This window comes from Gopherus flavomarginatus, chromosome 4 (assembly GCF_025201925.1).
Source record: "Gopherus flavomarginatus isolate rGopFla2 chromosome 4, rGopFla2.mat.asm, whole genome shotgun sequence".
In the NCBI taxonomy this organism is placed as follows: domain Eukaryota; kingdom Metazoa; phylum Chordata; order Testudines; family Testudinidae; genus Gopherus; species Gopherus flavomarginatus.
Window position 1 is genome coordinate 59,705,756 of NC_066620.1, and position 18,568 is coordinate 59,724,323.

The 18,568-nt window shown below is 42.4% G+C and overlaps 1 protein-coding gene across 1 annotated transcript in view; it reads left to right on the top strand.

Annotated features, from left to right (window-relative positions):
• Positions 1–18,568, top strand: part of ALK (ALK receptor tyrosine kinase) — a 637,574-nt gene that overhangs the window by 181,646 nt on the left and 437,360 nt on the right. Inside the window, exon 2 of the mRNA XM_050948434.1 lies at positions 5,281–5,400. Coding sequence (XP_050804391.1) covers positions 5,281–5,400 — 120 coding nt within the window. The remainder of the gene's footprint in view (positions 1–5,280; positions 5,401–18,568) is intronic.

Consider the following 18,568-nt stretch of genomic DNA (forward strand, 5'->3'; position numbering starts at 1 on the left):
ATTCCCCGGGGGGGCCACAAAAAGCTAATCCGGCCCTGGGCATGGGTCGCAGGGCGGCATCTGGGACCATAGACACAGGAACTAGGGGTGCAGGCAGGGCTGCTGACAGAATTGCCAGGCCCCAGGGCAAGGTTGGGGGGGCTGGTCCTGGGCCCCCAGAAGGGGCAGGGCCTCAGGTGGAAGGGACAGGGCTGGGGGCTCAGCGAAATGAGCAGAGCTGCCATGGAGCTGGAGAAGGAGCCAGGAGAGGAGACACCAAGATCTCCACGGCCACCAAAGACAGCTTCGGGCACCCCATTGGCCCCATGCTTGCTGGCCCGGAGAGGCGGGCAGAGACCTGCATGGGCTGAACGCCCACTGGAAGGTGAGTGGGGGCACAGTTCCCTCAGCGGGCACCTGAGCACCCTGCTGCCTCCGTGCGCTCATCTCTGCTCACCTCCCCTGGCCAGCCCCCCTGCCTGCAGGCTCTGTGCTGGTTCCTGAGGCCAGCCTGCCACTTCCCAGGAGCTCTGTGCCATCCCCCGGCTCCTCTCCATCCCCCCATAGACTGCGCCCAGCTGCCGTTCACCAGGCAGTGACAAGAGGCGCGAACATGAGCCGGAGGACTCAGGAAAAGAAGGGGGCAGCCATGCAGCCGGAGAGAAGCAGAAGTTTTCCCTTCAAAGCGCCGCTTCTCTCTGGCCAGCTGTGTGGCTGCCCTGTGCTCCTCCTGCATCATCTGGCCCACACTCGCCGGTGCCTGTACCTCCCGCCTGCTCCCCTGGACTGCAGGTGAGCCTCCCTCCCTGCTCTCCTGCCCCCCACAGCTTCTGCCTCCGCAGTCCCCCCTGTGGAGCAGGCTGCCCGAGTGCCTGGCCCTGGGGCCCCTCTTGTTGGCGTGGCCCCATGCCAGGGCATGGTACATTTTGTGGTAAATCCGCCCCTGCTAACTTTGACAACTCCCCTCAATTTTTTAAAAGTGTATTTACTTGTTTTGTCCACCCACCTTTCTTTCTAAAATTTGGGGCAGTGAGTGGAAGAGAGAGTGGGTTTGTGTGTTAAAGGAGGAAGAAAAACAAAAATGGAAAACAAAGTTTTAATTTTTCATTTTATTGAACTGGAAAAATAGAATATTTATTATTAAAAAGCCATTTTTCATTAAAAAAAGCATTGAATGAATAATTTTGAACCACTGTCTCACTCTCTCTATATATGTATGTTGTTTAAAATATTATGTACATATCATTGCATGTGGACTTATATGATCAAGTCCTGACTTCAGCAAATGTACACTATGACCCTTTTTAATCCAAACACTCTGTTAGCTGAAAGGAATTTGAATTCCCTTTAAGTGTCCAAAGTCAGAATTTGGCCCTGAAAGCTCCTTTAGGCAGACATGTTAAAGATAGTCAAAGATGCAAACGGAGGATTTGAATGTTTAAACCTCTGTACTGAAATGTGCCTCCTCTCTATAGTTTATTACATCCTGCCAAGCTTCTGGCTACTAAAAATGGAGCTGTATCTTCCAGTTGCTAATTCATTTATTTATTTAAAAGGTTAGCGTTGCTGCTATAGAAAAATGATAAAGCACCATGGCACAAGGAACCAGAAAGGATAGTTGGCATGTTCTGTAAGAGTTAGAGGAAGATTCCAGCTCAGATTTTGCTCTCTTAAGGAAGCAAAAACATTTTATTCTGTAAAATGACAGCAAAATAATTTTTGTGGATTATTCTCGAGAGATTCATAAAAGAGTGAGGAATTTGTTTATTTGATTTGTAGGTCTTATTGTAATTACCTTTCAAGACATGAAATACCTTGGAGCTACAATAAAGTGGAAGATGGAAGGTCTTTCTTTCTCTTGACCTGTGACTCTTACCTGAAATCAAATAATTCCTCATTGAGGAGCCTGGCCTCTTGTCTATGCAAAAACCTTTTAACCATCATCTTTCTCTGAAGATGACTTAATTGGGAAGGATTCATAACTTCTGATAGAATCTTCTTGCCTTTGTACTAAGGCCAATAATCCAAGCAAACAACTTGAGATAAAGTTTCAGGATTATAAAGAGTACAGAGAAGCAAAAACATCATTAGATAAGATCAATTGAACTGAATCTCAAGGCTGCGTCTACATTATAAATTTTTATAAAATCCTGAATTGTACTACCGTTGGCGTAACTCTCTTCAATGTTAGTAATAGTAGAAGAGCTAGTGTAGGCAGTGCTCAGGTATTTTTACTACAGTGTCATCTAGCCCTGCTCAGAGACTACTTTAATTCTGACTCCAGAATTTGGATAGGAAAAAACTCATTACACACTTTTGCAGTAAAAGCAGGTGCATTAGTACGATACATTTCAGTCTAGGTGAGGTTGGAGTTAGAGTGGCATGAATCTGAAGAAGAGGATATGTGCAATGGTGGGTTATAGCTGACAGGGAGGTGGCTGTGAAGGTGGACAGTCTGGGAGAATGTTTGGGTGCTAGGATTTTGGGTTGGTAAGATATAGTATGTCAAATGAGGTTGGTCTGGGTGTTAACAGTGACTTAACTCTGCTGATAGGAAATGCAGTTGAGTGACCTTCACTGTAAGGAGGTGGATGTCAGAGAGAGAGAGAGATGGAGGCCTGCTACAAATTTCAGATCGACATCTGACCTTTTTGAGAATTCAGAGGGGTTCACAACCAAGGTTCTATCTATCTACCATGAACCTGTATACTAAAATTGTGCTCATTTAGGGCTTTTAGAGATCGAGACCTCAAAGATCTTGTCCTTTATGAAGCAGATGGTTTGGAAGTAGGATGCTAAATCTCTCCACACTCTGTAGCATCGATGGATGCTTACCTTATTATGTGACAGGGAGTATTGCCATTGATCACTCAGTCCCAAATCAAGTGACACACCCTTATTACATTTATTTGTTTGGCTGTTTGTTTAGTGGAGTCAGCCACTTCAAGAACTTCATTTGTTCAATACAGCAACTCCTCATGTAAAGTCCTCTTGGCTAATGTTGTGTGTTACATTGCTGATCTATTAGAGAACATGCTCATTTAAAGTTATGCAATGCTCCTTATAATGTTGTTTAGCAGCCGCCTGCTTTGTCCACGGCTTGCAGAAACAGCAGCTAGTGGAGCTAGCTGGTGGGGCCTGGAACCAGGGTGGACAGGCAGCCCCCCATCTGCTCCCCTAAGTTCCCTGTGCAGCAGCTGCCCAGCAGGCTATCAATTGCCAGCAGTTCAGTTGTCCATCCCCCAACTGCCATGTGCTATTCCTGTCCTCTGCCTTGGAGATGCCCCTGGGAGCCTCCTGCTTGCTGTGCAAGGCAGTGGAAAGGGGTGTTAATGTCAGGGTGTCCCCCTCCTCCTTGTCCTGCCCCCCCTTAGCCCATCTCCATGGGGGTGAGGGAACACGGGAGGGAGCTTTCTGGCAGCAGTGGCTGTCTCAACTTGCTGATCTACTTAAAAAGGCAGTGTACTTAGAGTAGGGTCAGCGTACTTAAAGGGGTAATGCACATCTCTCTCTCTCTCACAGGGTGTGTCTCTATCTCTGTCTGCCATGCTGTCTCCCTTCCCTCCATTTGTGCTGCCTTGTAGAGTGTGAGGCTACATTAACAACAATGTGTTAACCCTTGAGGGCTCAGCCAAGTGTTAGTTCATCATTTAGCCAGTAAGGCATTCTCTGGGAAATATCCCACCCTCTGACTCCATCACCTCAACCAAGCTTCACAATCATCATTGCTGTGTACAGTATTAAATTGTTTGTTTAAAACGTATAGTGTGTGTGTATGTGTATATATATATATATATAGAGAGAGAGAGAGAGAGTCTGGTGAAAAAAATTCTCCTTCCCCATGTACATTAATTCTTATGGGGAAATTGGATTCGCTTAACATCAAAGTCGCATTTTTCAGGAACATAACTACAATGTTAAGTGAGGAGTTACTGTATATTGTACTTTTAAATTCAGTAATACTAGTCTAATGACAGTAAAATTGTTGAAATAGTCAGACCTTGGCAACAAAACAGGACTGTTGTAATGAAATCCCTGAAATCTAACATTACCACCATGATCAAGTCTCAATGAAGGGCATAAGTCAACCACTAACCACTTGAGGTTAGATAGACACAAGCCTCCTTGCCCTCAGCTAAGTCATTGCATAGTTGTGTATTAAGTTTGTATGTAGGGAGATTACTTGTTTATTTACAGTTAAATATGGGCTACTAGACTTGATGGTCCATGGGTCTGATCCACTCTGGAATATCTATGTTGCTAAACTCCACCCAATAATATATAGTGTTCAGTTATTTTACCATAAATTCACAAAGGGTCACGATATAGTTCAGCCATCAAGGAAACTAAACTTTTATCTACAATTCCAGGATGAGTGACAAAACAATGCTGTGTTGAAGCCAGTTTATATCCTAAAGGTTATTGTTGCAATCAGTGGAGTTAGCATACATTGTGTCTTTATACGAAAGATTAGCACTTGATTCTCCTCTTGTTTATGCCATTGTTACTCCCAATCTATACCAGTCTGAGTGAGATCAGAATCAAGTTCTTGCAAATAAAAATTGTGACAGGGAAACTCTGAATCCCGTGAATTGACCACATTTCCATACCCCTGAAATTCTATTGCACCCGTCAGGCTTGCCTTATAATTCAGGCACCAGTTCACACATGCGTAGAATCATCCTGGTCTTGCAGAGTGGAGATGGATAAAATTGACCATCGTAACCCATTCTAGTTCATTGTAACAGTCTAAATCCCTGAAGGCTTGTTTCAAACATTTTAATTTATGCAGTAAAAACTCAGCAGAGCATGAATTCACCTGCTTTATGTGCAGGATTCCAGGTGCAAAAAACAAACACACACACGCTAAGCTTAAAGCACTCTGAAGTAAAAGCAAAGCTTGGACACATAGAGGGGTAGTGTTGACAATTCTGCTGAACAACAATACTCGTTTTTCATATGTAAAACAAACAATTTATCCTGATTCTCCCTGTGCACATTGATGGGTAAAAGACGTCCTTTCAGCCACTGGAACTATTAAATCCTACTATGAATCTGCCTTGGACTGAAACATAACTGTATATAATTGAATTTCAGTTTCCAGAGGATATGGTATTCTTTATGTCCTGTCATTAACAGCTGTTTAGTACTGCAATGTGCTGCTAAACTGATTCTGTGCTGTACCCAAGAGGTGACTGCATTTCAGCACTTATTACATATAGTCTGTAAAGCACTTTAGGATCCTTCAGCCTGTTGTTTATATTATATTTATTTGCATTTATTCTTTTCTTTTATTTAAAGGTATGAGCACTTTGGAATCTCCCACGAATATTCCTTCTCTCCTCCCTGATTTCTCTGCCTGGAATTTAACTTGGGTCATGAAAGACTCTTCCCCTTTCTTCCCTCACAGAGGACAACATGGTAAGTAGGCTTATTCTCTATTCCCATGTGACTTTACATAAATACTGTATCAGTATGTTAGTAGTTCAAAACATTTAAAGTAAGACAGTTCATGTTAAAATAGCCATGTTCCCCCTGCTATTAGAGAGGCTCTGCATGAACTGAAGGATCCACACTAGCAGATCAGATTGCTGGTCACAACCACTACACTTTTAATTGACTTACCTTTATGGTTGGGCTCAAGCTGCTAAATGTGTATCTTGGATTGCAAATGCCTCAGAGTGTGTTTGGAGCTGAGAATGTGTTTGGCCTACTATAAAGATAAGGACCATTTGCAAAATTTGGGTTTGTTACATCACCTTCACTGGGGTAGGATGGGAGTGGAACAGATCTGGGATTATGGGTCAGACTGTTCTCTGATATGACCTAATTAATGATAATGTAAAACCACATTCATACAATAGAATGATATGCCAGTGTTTTCCTGGTCAGAGAAGGATGGAATAAAGATATATCCAGCATGCAATTCAGTAAAAGGACTGAAAGAGAATATATCCACCACCAGTTTCTCATGAGAAGAGATAAGGTAGAGAGAGGCTAATAAGATTTACTCACCCCAAACCTGTAATTATCTGCTTGAGGGAAAAGTTTGACCTGCCTATATGAAGGAGTTCCATATATCTTCAAATTTATGTTGCAGCCTTTTATGCTGCGCAATATATATTATTTGTACTGGCATACACTATCTGCTTCTAGCTGTTGTAGCTGCATGACTGATGAGGACGCACCAATTTCATTTTAGAAGGGACAGTAGCAAATTCCCCCACCCCCCTGGCTTTCCCAGAGGCTTTAAGGAAGATTTCTCATTTATCCTTTATTACTTCATCCTAACCTCTTTAAATTTCTCAGAAATATCATTCCAAGAGAAGGGTTTGTTCTAAGAACCTAAAATCATGTGGATTGGTTCCATCTAATGGAATCACATATAGATAAGTATACTGTATCTAAGTTTAAAATGACTTACAGTGGCTTTTGGCTGATTATATAATCTGTCTGGATGAAGTTCTATCAATGCCCAACCCACCATTCTGCAATGAATGGCAGGAAATCGATTGCATATGTTACACAAAGATGAGTCCTACTCAATGCTCCAGAATTGGCAGAGCACAATATTTTCGTATGTAAGCCTTCTGCCAGGTGGAGCCAACAGCAACAAGGGCGAGGCTCAGTATCTAGGAGTTCCTTTTTGAGCCCCAACCCAGTGATCTCTGACAATTACACACCACTCCCTGGGCACCTCTAAGAGGCAATACACCCTCTCACAAGCACAGAGTCTGAGTGTAGCAAAACCTTTTAATAAAAGGAGAGAAGTAAGTCAGCATTAATTTGGGAAAACCCCACAACCAGGGCTCATAAACATAAACCATGAGCAAAAGACCCATTCCCAAGTAAGTTGGGTAGTGTCCTTTTTCCCTTCAGGTTCTTAAGTCCAGCAACCCAAAAGTCCTTTTAACTTGCCCGTCCCACTCCCCTCACAGTTGCTGTCCTTGGCCAGTGCAACCCCAGAGTTCAGAGGTTCATCTGCACAGCTCACTTCCCACCTTGGGTGGAAGGGGGGGCAAAGAGGCACATTACACATATTGCCCTGCCAGCTGATTGCCAGTCTGCTGGCCCTCTCTGCCAGCCACCCTGCTGGCCGTGTGCCTTCCCCACCAGCTGCCCTGCTGTCCACTGGCTGTGCCTCTCCACCAGCCACGCTGCTGATCATGCCTCTCCACCAGCTGCCTGGCTGGCCACTTTCCAAGATGTTTTCAGGGCCCACCACTTAACACAGTTGTCAGTGATTTCAGCTGTTAGTAGGCAGGCTCTTGCAATAGAGACACTGTCCCAAAGTAGATCTAATAGTTGGACTTAAGTATCAGTGATTTCAGCTCTGTAGCATGTAACAAGACTCTCAATTGAGTCTAAATTAGCTCTTTTATAAACAGTGTCTAGAACCCTTAAACAGAGCCCATGCCACCAGGGGCAAATATCTGTCCTCCCCACCCCCTCAACTGATTGGCCTTTGGAATCCATGTCCCCTGCCTAGCGAGTGCCATTCAGTTGAGGGCAAGTCCCTCCATCTAGGTATGCCAGGTATAGTTCTGCTGCACTTGGTTCACACAACAAGGATAACAACCCTTTATTACTCCTGCCCCAATAACAAGGAGACTGGGGATCCAACATCAGCCACAAGTGATCATTTGGGCAAGCAATCCCATCATGCTGAGCACTCTGGCAGGGTGGGTGTGTCCATGCAAACGAGATCAGCTCCTGAATTCCTTTTCCATCACTCACCACTAGATGTCAGGGGAGAGCTCATTCAGACTCTGCTTACATCTATAATGCTTTATATTTTCAAAGCTCTTAAAAACCTCAACTAGTTTACTGATAGTTCTGAATTTGGGTCAAGTATTTCCTATCACTTTCAGGATGTGCAGTTCAGAAGAGTGAGAGGAGTCTTTAAGAGAGGCTGATAGTTTTTTGTCACCATTGCACCTGGAGGATTCTGGGATTTCCAGAGATTGCTCTGGCCTATGGGTCTGCTTTAACTTACACCTGGACTGCAGTGGACCCAAAGGCACTACTCAGCAACGTGGAATACTTATAGGACAGTTTGCTTTGGCCGCACCCCTGTATCCCAGGAACACTATCCTGGGGACTGGGTGATGCATGTTTCTGTGTGAAGTAGAGCCACTACACCAGCCTCTGGGGAAAAAAACAAGAGGAATTGAGGTGTAAAGGGACTGAAAGCAGCCTAGTCAGGGCCCTATTTATTGTTCATCTTTACCTCCCTAGCTGGAGACTTTGGCATAGTTCCTCCCTGCCAGAGGGAGAGAGAGCCTTTGGTATTCCGTGTTATGGCATGCGCCCACCCCCATCTATCTAAAGGGCCCCAAGTCACAAAGGAAATCGTTATCAAAGATGGGAACAGAACTCAGCTCTTCACCGTTCCTTTGCTCTCTGAAATGGCAAAGTATCACTGAGACCAGATGTGAGGTAGTGTTCTCAGCGAAATCTCCATTGTGACAGAGCTGATCCAACCATCTATCCAAGCTTGAAGGGATTTTTTAAAAATGTAAAAGAAAAATTGATATCACCAGGTCCCTCTTGCCCCCAACTCTATTGTCTCCTTTGGAAGTTACCCCAAGTCCTCAGTATGTTGGTGTCCTTCACTGGCTCCCTTTGATTAGCTGTCTGCTCAGGATGGGTTTGCACTATAACACCCAGAGGTTTATACAGAGAAAAGGAGAAATACGTTGCAGTTCCATGATTTCAAAGCACTTTTCAAATCATTAAATCTCATCTCACTCCTATGAAATGAGTAAGCATCTCCATTTTGCAGGTGGGAAAACTGAGGGACGGAGTGGTTAATCTGCTTCATGTGCTCTGCATCACTGTGCTGTGCTCAGATACTACAGTCTTTAATATATTTATCCTCAGAAAACCCCTGTGAGTGAGGGAAGTGTTATCCCCATTTTAAAGATGGGGAACTCAAGCGCAGAGTCTAAGGCCTGGCTCCACAAAGGTACTTAAGTGTCTGACTCTGAGATTTAAGCATAAGAGTCCCATTTTTAGGCAGCACTGTGATCCACAAAATTGACCGGCTGCTGCCTAAGCTGCTAAACTCACTCATGTTTGCAGTAAAAGTTTCCAACATGCCTATGTTTCTGTCTCTCTGGGCATGCACTCTGCTGCCTCACTCTAGGCCCTGAGATGCCTAAGCCCCAGTGCAATCCACAAACTGGGGGAAGACAGATGTTTCCCCACTTAAGTCATGTGCAGGGCCTGATCTGGTAGGTGAACTCATGGGCTGCCTAGATCTGCATAGAGCACCCTGGGTGAGGGAAAGAAAGGACCTTCCTTATAACCTTTAGTTCAGTGGTTGAGTACTCACTGGAGAAGTGGGAGACCACCAGTGCAATCCCCTATTCTGTTTGATGAGGAGAAGGGATTTGAACAGGGTCCATCACCTCTCAGGTGCATGTCTAAACTGCTGGACTACGGGATATTCTGAGATGGTGCTTGTGACAGGTTGGATCACAGAAACCCCCTTGGGAACTGCCAGCTGATGTGCCAAGACTACTTCTGCCCCTGCTTTCCCTGCCAGCCTGGGAATCCAGCACCCTGTCTTGCTGAGTCAGACACGCCAGTCTGCTCCAGCACAGACCTAGGTCTGAACCACGTGACCCAAAGCTGCAGATTTAACTGAAAGCAACTTATAGAAGTGTTCCTGTCTTTAACACTCAGATGCCCAACTTCCAATGGGGTCTAAACCCCAAATAAATCCGTTTTACCTTGTATAAAGCTTATTCAGGGTAAAATAATAAATTGTTCACCCTCTATAACACTGATAGAAAGATATCCACAGCTGTTTGCCCCCCTCCCAGGTATTACTACATACTCTGGGTTAATTAATATGTAAAATGTGATTTTATTAAATACAGAAAGTAGGGTTTAAGTGGTTCCAAGTGGTAACAGACAGAACAAAGTGAATTATCAAGCTAAATAAAATAGAACACACAAGTCTATGTCTAAGAAAACTGAAAACAGATAAAAACTTCACCAGTTAGCTTCCTTTACAGACTAGTCTCCTTCTAGTCTGGGTCCAGCAATCACTCCCACCCTCTGTAGTTACCATCCCTTGTTCCAGTTTCTTTCAGGTATCCTGGAGGGTGGAGAGGCTATATCTTTAGCCAGCTGAAGACAAAATGGAGGGGTCTCCCAGGGGGTTTAAATAGACTTTCTCTTGTGGGTGGAGACCTCCTCCTCTCTCCTATGCAAAGTCCAGCTCCAAGATGAACTTTTGGAGTCACATAGGCAAGTCACATGTCCATGCATGACTCAGTTTTTACCAGCCAAGCCACATTCCTGTGAAAGCTCAGATGTGGATTGGCACCTTCAAGTTCATTATTGGCTTAAGTAGTTTTTGATTGGGCACTTAATTTGCACTTTTCTCAAGAAGCTGACCAAATGCTCTTCTAGGCTAGTTAAAATCAAGGAAGTAGACAGCCAATATTCCTAACTTCAGGTACAAAAATGATACGTGTATACAAAGAGGATTAATTGATTCAGTACACCATAACCTTTACAGAGATATATTATATGGCATAAGTAGCATAAAACACATTCTAGTTATGTCATATATACATTCATTAGTGTATTCCATAAAGCCTTATGGGAGGGGCACCATCACAGTGCTCCCTCAGTCTCTCCTGTTGAAGTTGTGCTCCTTCAGCTAAATATTGAATAGTTAGATATGAATTAGTCTAGGGGAGAGAGGGTATGAGACTGTCTTGCTAGTCCAGTGATTAGGGCACTCACCCGAGAGGTGGAAAATCTCTGTTCAAATCTCTTCTCATCAGCCAGATGGAGGAATTGAACCAGAGCGCTCTCACTTCCTAAGTGAGTTCCCTAACCACAGGGCTAATGGTAAAAGGGAGAGACTTACCTCCCCCAGCTGTTTTATATAAATCTAAGTGGCATCTGAGCACACCAATCAGATCAAGCCCCACACATGGCTTAAAGCAGCTATTTCCACCCCACCCCTCAGTTTTGTGGATTGCTAGCAGAGATAAGTGCCATCATGTAGGCCAGACTTAGGTGCCTATCTCTGTGAAAAGTGTGGGGCTTAAGACACACCCATCTCTTCCAATGCATTGTATAGGGAATTTAGCATATGTCTACACTGCACTTAAACACCTGTGGCTGTAATTTGCTTGGGCTAAGGGGTCCTAGAACCTAGGCTCCAGCCTGAGCCTAAACATTTACATTGCAATTAAATAGCCCCTTGGCCTGAGCCCAAGTCAGCTGGCATGGGCCTGCTGTGGATGTTTAAGTGCAATGTACACATACCCTTGGGCGCCTAACTCAGGTGTTGTGGATTGCAATATTGTTCCTGTGATTTTTCTGGGTGCCACAATGTCTAAGTCCCTTTGTGGATGTGGGTCTAACTGACTTAGACGAGGTCACATAAAATGACTTGGGGCAAGGCAAGGAATTGAACTCAAATCTCCTGAGTCCCAGGGTAGTGGCTTAACCACTGACACATCCTTCCTTCTAGGTTAAGTGAGTCATCCCAGATCACACAGTAAATTACTGACTCTGAAATGTTTCAGAGTGGTAGCTGTGTTAGTCTATATCAGCAAAAACAATGAGGAGTCCTTGTGGCACCTCGTTAGCACTGACCCCCTCACTTGGTAAGGCAAGTCCCATCTTTTCATGTGCTGTATTATTTATACCTGCCTATTTTTTTCAGTCCATGCTTCTGATGAAGTAGGTTATAGCTCATGAAAGCTTATGCGCAAATAAATTTGTTTAGTCTCTAAGGTGCCACAAGGACTCCTCTTTCTTTTGAATGTGAAATAAAACCTGGACATCCTCTTTCACTAGAGCACTGTCCTTCCCTGTCCTAGAAGTGCCACTGTTTGCAGCATTGTGGCATAATTGAGATTATTAGTGAGTGTTTAATAAAACTTCTATTAAAACTTTGTTTGTCTGATGGGATCCATCTAATTAAATGACTGGCATTGCTGACATGGAGAAATATTAGTTTTCTTAATTACTTTTTTCCTGTTAGTCCTGTTAATGGATCAATTTCTTAGATTGAAAGACTGAGTAAATTAATTTTTTTTTACCACCACCACCACCAAAAAACAAAAAAACCTAAACTCCCCTCAAAAAAAATAAAAATAAAAAATACTGTTGAATTGGCTGCAACGGTTCTTGCAAGCAAATGTTTCATCACATTTGTGAAATTACATACAACTGTCCCTAGAGGTAGTCATCCGCTCAGACTGTTGGAGAGGTTACTTCAACAGGAAGCTTTTACAATACTCTTCCCGCTGTGTCTCATCAGTGCTAGCAGTTTTCCAGATCTGCTGCTCTACCTGAGCAGTGATTTATTTACATACCATCCTGGAGATACAAAATTTCACCTGTCCTACAGAGAAGCAAGATTTTTTTTTTATAGGAGCCCAATGTTGTTTAAGGCAGTGCTTCTCAAAGTGGTGGTCCGCGAGCTGTCGGCTGCCGGTCCGCGGCGAGTTTCTTCATGAGAGCGTTGACTAGGATAATAATATGGCACTGGTTCCTGGCACACTGGGGAAAAAAAAAATTGCCAGTCCCCCACATCAGATAGCTTGAGAAGCACTGGTTTAAGGGACAGGAAGAAATGTTAAGCATCTATATTTTCAGGCTTTCCTTTATTCTTTCTCCTTGTCAAGATGCTCTCTCTCCCTCCCACATGGCAGGGACTGAAGAATATGGGGTCAGCAAGCATTCCTAAGCATATGTCGTGTAGCATATTAAGCTTCCCAGGGGTATACAGGTTGGCTGCCATCTCACTACCACCTGTCCCTAACGTGCAGCAACCTTGTCTGAGCCTGCTGTGATCAGCTCCCTGAAACCACTAGCCTCTGGCAGCACAAGCGCTGTCTTTCAAGCCCTTGCAGACCTTGCTCTCTCTGTGCAGGTGGCAATGGGCGCACACCAAATGAAAACACTCAGAGAACTCTGTGCAGTGAACAGCTCCTTATCCTCTGAACACTCAGTATTACCAGATCTGCTGTTCCCAAAGGTACAAAGCAGCTTGTAAGATTCAACTCAGAACCAGTACTTTGCTTAATACCACTGCACTTATACTAAATCTTGTTTTCACTATAAATACATCTATTATTAAAGAATAAATTTAAGTGATAGAGAGGAAGAATATTGGAAACAAATATTACATATAGAACAAAATCAAATATGCTTTCTAGAGACCAAACTTAACAAGTTACTCTTATCTAAAGAAGTTTATCTTACTCAACATTCTCTTCAGTGTTTTCACCCAAGCCTGGTTGAGACCCTTTTTGTATATACCAGAATCGAGAGATTCTGGTAACCCCTCTGCACCCTCTTGCCAGTTGTCATTAAGAGGCTCTTCGGTCACAAACAGGGATTAGATGTTCCTTTTGCTTGGAATAGGGGGACCAAAATCCAGGAAAACCATCTTGCTCTCCTTGTTCCTTTTTTCTCCTTCACCTGCAGACAATATTCCAATGGCAATGTGCAATTTATGCAATGACTGATACAAGTGTGAAATACTATACAGTAAGATAACAAATTGCCTTTTTCTTCTTCTGGTATTTATTTTCCCTAGAGACCACCCTAATTTTATATTATATATGTATATATATATATATGAAAACAAGATTTAGTATAAGTGCAGTGACTATATATATAGGCAATGAATCCCCTTTTAAGGTTTGTCAAAATTTGACAGTTCACATCCTGCTACTATGTTGAGTCAACTGGAATATGAGTTTCCTAACAATCCTCTTTAGAATCTGTTCTTTAGATATTTGTACAGAACGTGCATTAGAAATTCCCTTTCATAGAGATGTTTGTCATGTGTGCATGAGAGATTTGGGAGACAAATATTTCCATCTCTGAGCACATGCACTATAGCTGGATCCACCTAATATGTCAATCTCTTGGAGGAAGGGAAATGAGATCTGTGTTGGCTGTTTCATTCCCTCATGAGATGTGTTGACAGACTGTGTTTATAACTGATTGATGAAGGAATCCTGGTTCCTTTTCTTTGTAGCCTGATTTTGAATGAACAAAGTAGCTGTCACAGATTTTGGTGACTGAATCTTCAATGCACACAAAGGAATAGGGAAGACAGAAAGTGACTGTTGTCAGTTTAGAGATCCATGTAACAGACAAATGAGTGGCTGTGTTGTTTAATCTACGAAGTGGGCACTCAGATGTTATTTGCCACTGCTGGATTAATTTAAAGGCTTTTGGCAAAGTTGAGTTTGCCAGCAGTTTACAGTGTCTTTGTAGAACACATGGATTTTATTATTCTAAGGTCATATGGTATTTTAGATCTAGCACTTAACATGTTCAGAGTGTGTTCAAATCATTGATGTAGGGGATAAGTGTTCTTCTCATTTTAAAAATGGCAAGGGGGATTGAAAGGGTGGATGATGTCACAGGATAGCTATCCCTTTATGGAGAGTAGGGCCCAGCCCCACCTGTGACTGTGTTTATGTCTACACTACCGATTATTACAGCCACACAACTATGGTGCTGCAGGCTAGGAAAGAGAAGGGAGTTAGAAAGGCTCAATTTGACTCTGTTTTTTAAGTATCTTTCATTTATGGGATGGCCTTCCCGTGACACTAAGGGTATGTCTATCCTGCAATTAGACACCTACAGCTGGCCCATTCTAGCTGACTCAGCCACGTCAGGCTCAAGCTAGGAGACTAATTGCTGTGCAGACCTTTGGGATCAGGCTGCAGCCCAAGTTCTGAGACCCTCCTAGTCGCAGGGTTTGGATCCTGGGCTCCAGGCCAAGCCGGAGTACCTACACTGCCATTTAACAGCCCCATGAGCCTAAGTCAGCTGGCATGGGCCAGCCACCGTTTTTTAATTGCAGTGCAGACATGCCCCAAGACAATGCTAACTTTTGGAAGACATTTGCAATACAAGCCCTCCCCAGGATGTGAAGATGGGACTTTAGGATGGATGGCAAACCCCTCCAGCCAACATATTTGTGGGACAGACCTAATTTCCCTGGGACTGTCCTACAACCAATGTTGCTTTTTCCAGGAAGGTGTGGAGTTAATTTAAATCTAGTGCTCCTACAAGCTGTCAAATTGACAGCCATGGAGAACGAAGCCTAGCATTTTACCAGCAAATGGGCAGTAACCATGTGAGTTCTTTCACCCTAGCCCCACTACACAGCCCATTGTCACCCACCACTGTCTTAACCTGACATTTCCCTGCACTGTGACAACATGACTGAAGAATCATTGGGTGATTATTCTTGTGGTGTAGATAGGGTTAAAATGGTATTCAAGACTAACCTTATAGGAGGCCCCCAGACTCCTAAAACTGTCTGTCCCATGCCATCTATACCTAAAAAGAACTGGGAAAGATTTAGGAACTTGCTTTTTCTCTGAGATTAGTAAATGAAAACTTAATTGTTCAGTTCCTTGTCATGAATTAAAAGCTTTATAGGCCTTAAATACTGAGTATATAGAGGTTAGTAGGTGTTAATGGAGGTCCCAGATCTCACTCAGCAGAGCGTTTCTCCACTATACAATTTAAATGATCTCTCTTCCCCAATGAATAAATGTCAATACAGTATTTATTTAAAAAGAAACCTACCATGGTAAGAATGTTTAATCCCTGTCCACTCTCTGGCTTCTGCCATTGCTACAACTGGCAGAGCCACGCTGTTGGGTGTTGGAAATGAATTAGTCAAATTTTTGCCAGCATAGGCAAGATTTTTGATTTAGATGCCTATATCTGAAAATATGGCATACGAGACAGCTAGTTAAATACCCAGTTGATATGTTTGTGCATAAGCATAGGGCTGAGTGTGGGTGTGATTCACACTTAGTCAGAGAAGGAATAAATCAATCATTGATAATACCATTTCAAAACATGGTGGGCCAAGGGGGAGCTATGATCCTGAAAGTCAGAAAGAGAGGAGATGGGGAAAAAAACCTTTCTTGGGGGGGAGTTGGAACATACAAACTTATTTATATAAATAAATTCCTTGTTTTTTCCAAAGAGTCAACTCTAGTTTCCCTTATACCAGCTGCCTCATAACAAAAGTGTGTGTGTGTGTGTGTACTGGATAGTGAAGAAAGGTGAGCTGTCATACTGAAGGATATTTTCCAATAGATCTCACTATTAAGGTGTTCTTCTTGAGATTTGGTTTATATTTTGTTTTTACTAGGCTTTTTTGTATAATTGAAAACTTTCACCAGCATAACTAAAATGGAGGTAGTTGTCATTCATAACGGAAAACTTACACCAACATAACTAACGTAGATATAGTTATACCAGTGCAAATCCTTAATTATATTTATTATTTATTTTTGTTCATCACACATAGTTAAGAGGAGCTCCAGAAGCTTAGCAATAACTTTGTGTTAGTTAGTACAGTTTCATTACAAACTACCAGTTTAAAGAAGATAATGATTATAGCAAACATATGTTGACTGTACCAGAAGTTTTAATAGTTGGCAGTGTGCTACAAGTTATGCACAAATTCTGTTTTGAATCAACTATATTGGTTAACCTGTATCTAGGTGAAAAGCTTATGCTTATTTAAGGAAGGCAGCCACCACATTCAGTCATTTGACCAAGCACATGTGAGATAACAGGAAATTGGCATTAAACACGAAAATATGAGTTTATCACACGTGTGTCCTGAGAACACTTCAGTATGGTCCTGAGCACACTGCTGTACAGCAGGCATAAGAGAAGGCTAAATGCCTTTCACACCCACTGTCTTCTTCATATTTTAAATATCAAGTAAGAAACTGAAGTTCCTAATACCATAGTATTTGAGACAGCAAAATTGCCAACCCTAATTACTGTTCTTAAAACAGATATCTTCATTGGTTTAGTTATCTGTACTGGATGGATGAGGGACTCATTCTAAAGGACCTACTGCATGGAGAATATGTGGCTGCTCTAAGGCCACTGGGTTGTTGTAGGCTCAGGTTCAAAGATGTTTGCAAGAGGGATTTGAAAACTTCCAACATCAACATTACAAGCTCCAAAGAGTCAGCTTGCAACAGGCTACACTGGAAGGTGGTGCTGCAGGGCTGTGCTATACAAGGGCTGGAAAGAGTCAAAGAGGCTGAAGAGAGGTGGTTGAGAAAGAGAAAAATGAAAAGAACAAAGAGGAAATTACAGCAAGAGTCCTAGCAGCAGTAGTGCACCAGATTCATCTTCTGGCCGTGTGGGTTATGCTTGCACCATCTGTGACAAGGACTGCCATGCAAGAACTGGACTTTTTAGTAACTTATGATGCTACAGCATCACACATAATAACAAAACTGCTTTGGCATTTTCACCATTAACTTTTGAGATGGACAGAAGACATCTATCTGCTATGTATTTATTTGTATTATCGTAGCACCTAGGAGCCCCAGTCATGGACCAGAGCCCCATTTGCTAGGTACTGTTCAAATATAAAACATAGACACAAGGTCTTAACATCATGTCTCAATTACAATTTCCTACAATTTCCTACCTTCTCAATCAGGTAGTGACTTGCTTTGTCTTTCTTAGCCAGATCTGGTAAGTTGGCATTCCCTTATATAGCCAGCAAGTTGTGATACACACATTGATGGCTACAACCAAAATCTTAAACAAAATCTTAAAGGGTGTTTACCTTTATTTGATTGTAAGCAACTAAGGTTAATTTATTTTCCATTTAAAAGTATAATGATGTAACAGATTTATTATAAACTGTCTAGGCATTCAAGAAATTGGAAGATGTAGTGAGCCTTCAACTTCTATGCTATATTTTAAAAGTGGCTTTGTGATTTACTGGACTTAGCATCTCCTTTACAGCATTTATGATCCATAGTGTTCATATAGCTACTGCATAAACACATACCTATGGATATAAATCTTTGTGAAAATCTCATTGCAAAAAAACTACTGAGTATGCACAATTGTCACCTTCTAGTCTTATTTGGGGAGTGGCTGGGGGAGGAGGTGGAAGGGGAGCTTGGAAAAAAAATCTCTGTAGGTTCTACTAAATTTAATTACTTCTCCTACAGTATGTGTTTGTTTGAAAAAGGGAAATGATGGCTTATTTAATCAAATAAACTTCAAAAGCAATGAGTTCTTTTCCTACACTGCTAAGCACACACAGAGCATTGTGTAGGATTTAAACATAAGACAAAGATTAGAAAAGGGAGGTGAAAGACCTGTGTGGGTGCATTAAAAATTGACCAGTAATTTGTGTTTGTGGAAGGAACGGATTCTATGCTTATATATGTGGTATAGTCCTGCAGCAGCTACCAAAAAAGGTTCCTTACAACTCAAGAACAGCTTGTAAATGAGCTTACATATAGTATATATGAAAATCATTAACTCTACGTTGTGGACTGATCATTAACTTCGTTTGAGAGGAAGAATGGTCCTGTGATTAGGTTGTGACTAGGCCTGGGACTTGGGAGATTTGTTTTCAATTTCCTCAACACTCTTAGTTTTAATTTCAATACCACTGTCTTCCTTTGTGACCTTTAGCAAATCACTTAATTCCCATGACCCTCATTTCTTAACCTGCAGAAAAGTTAGTACTTCTCTAGGGCACGAGGGTATTGTGAGAATAAATTCATTAAAG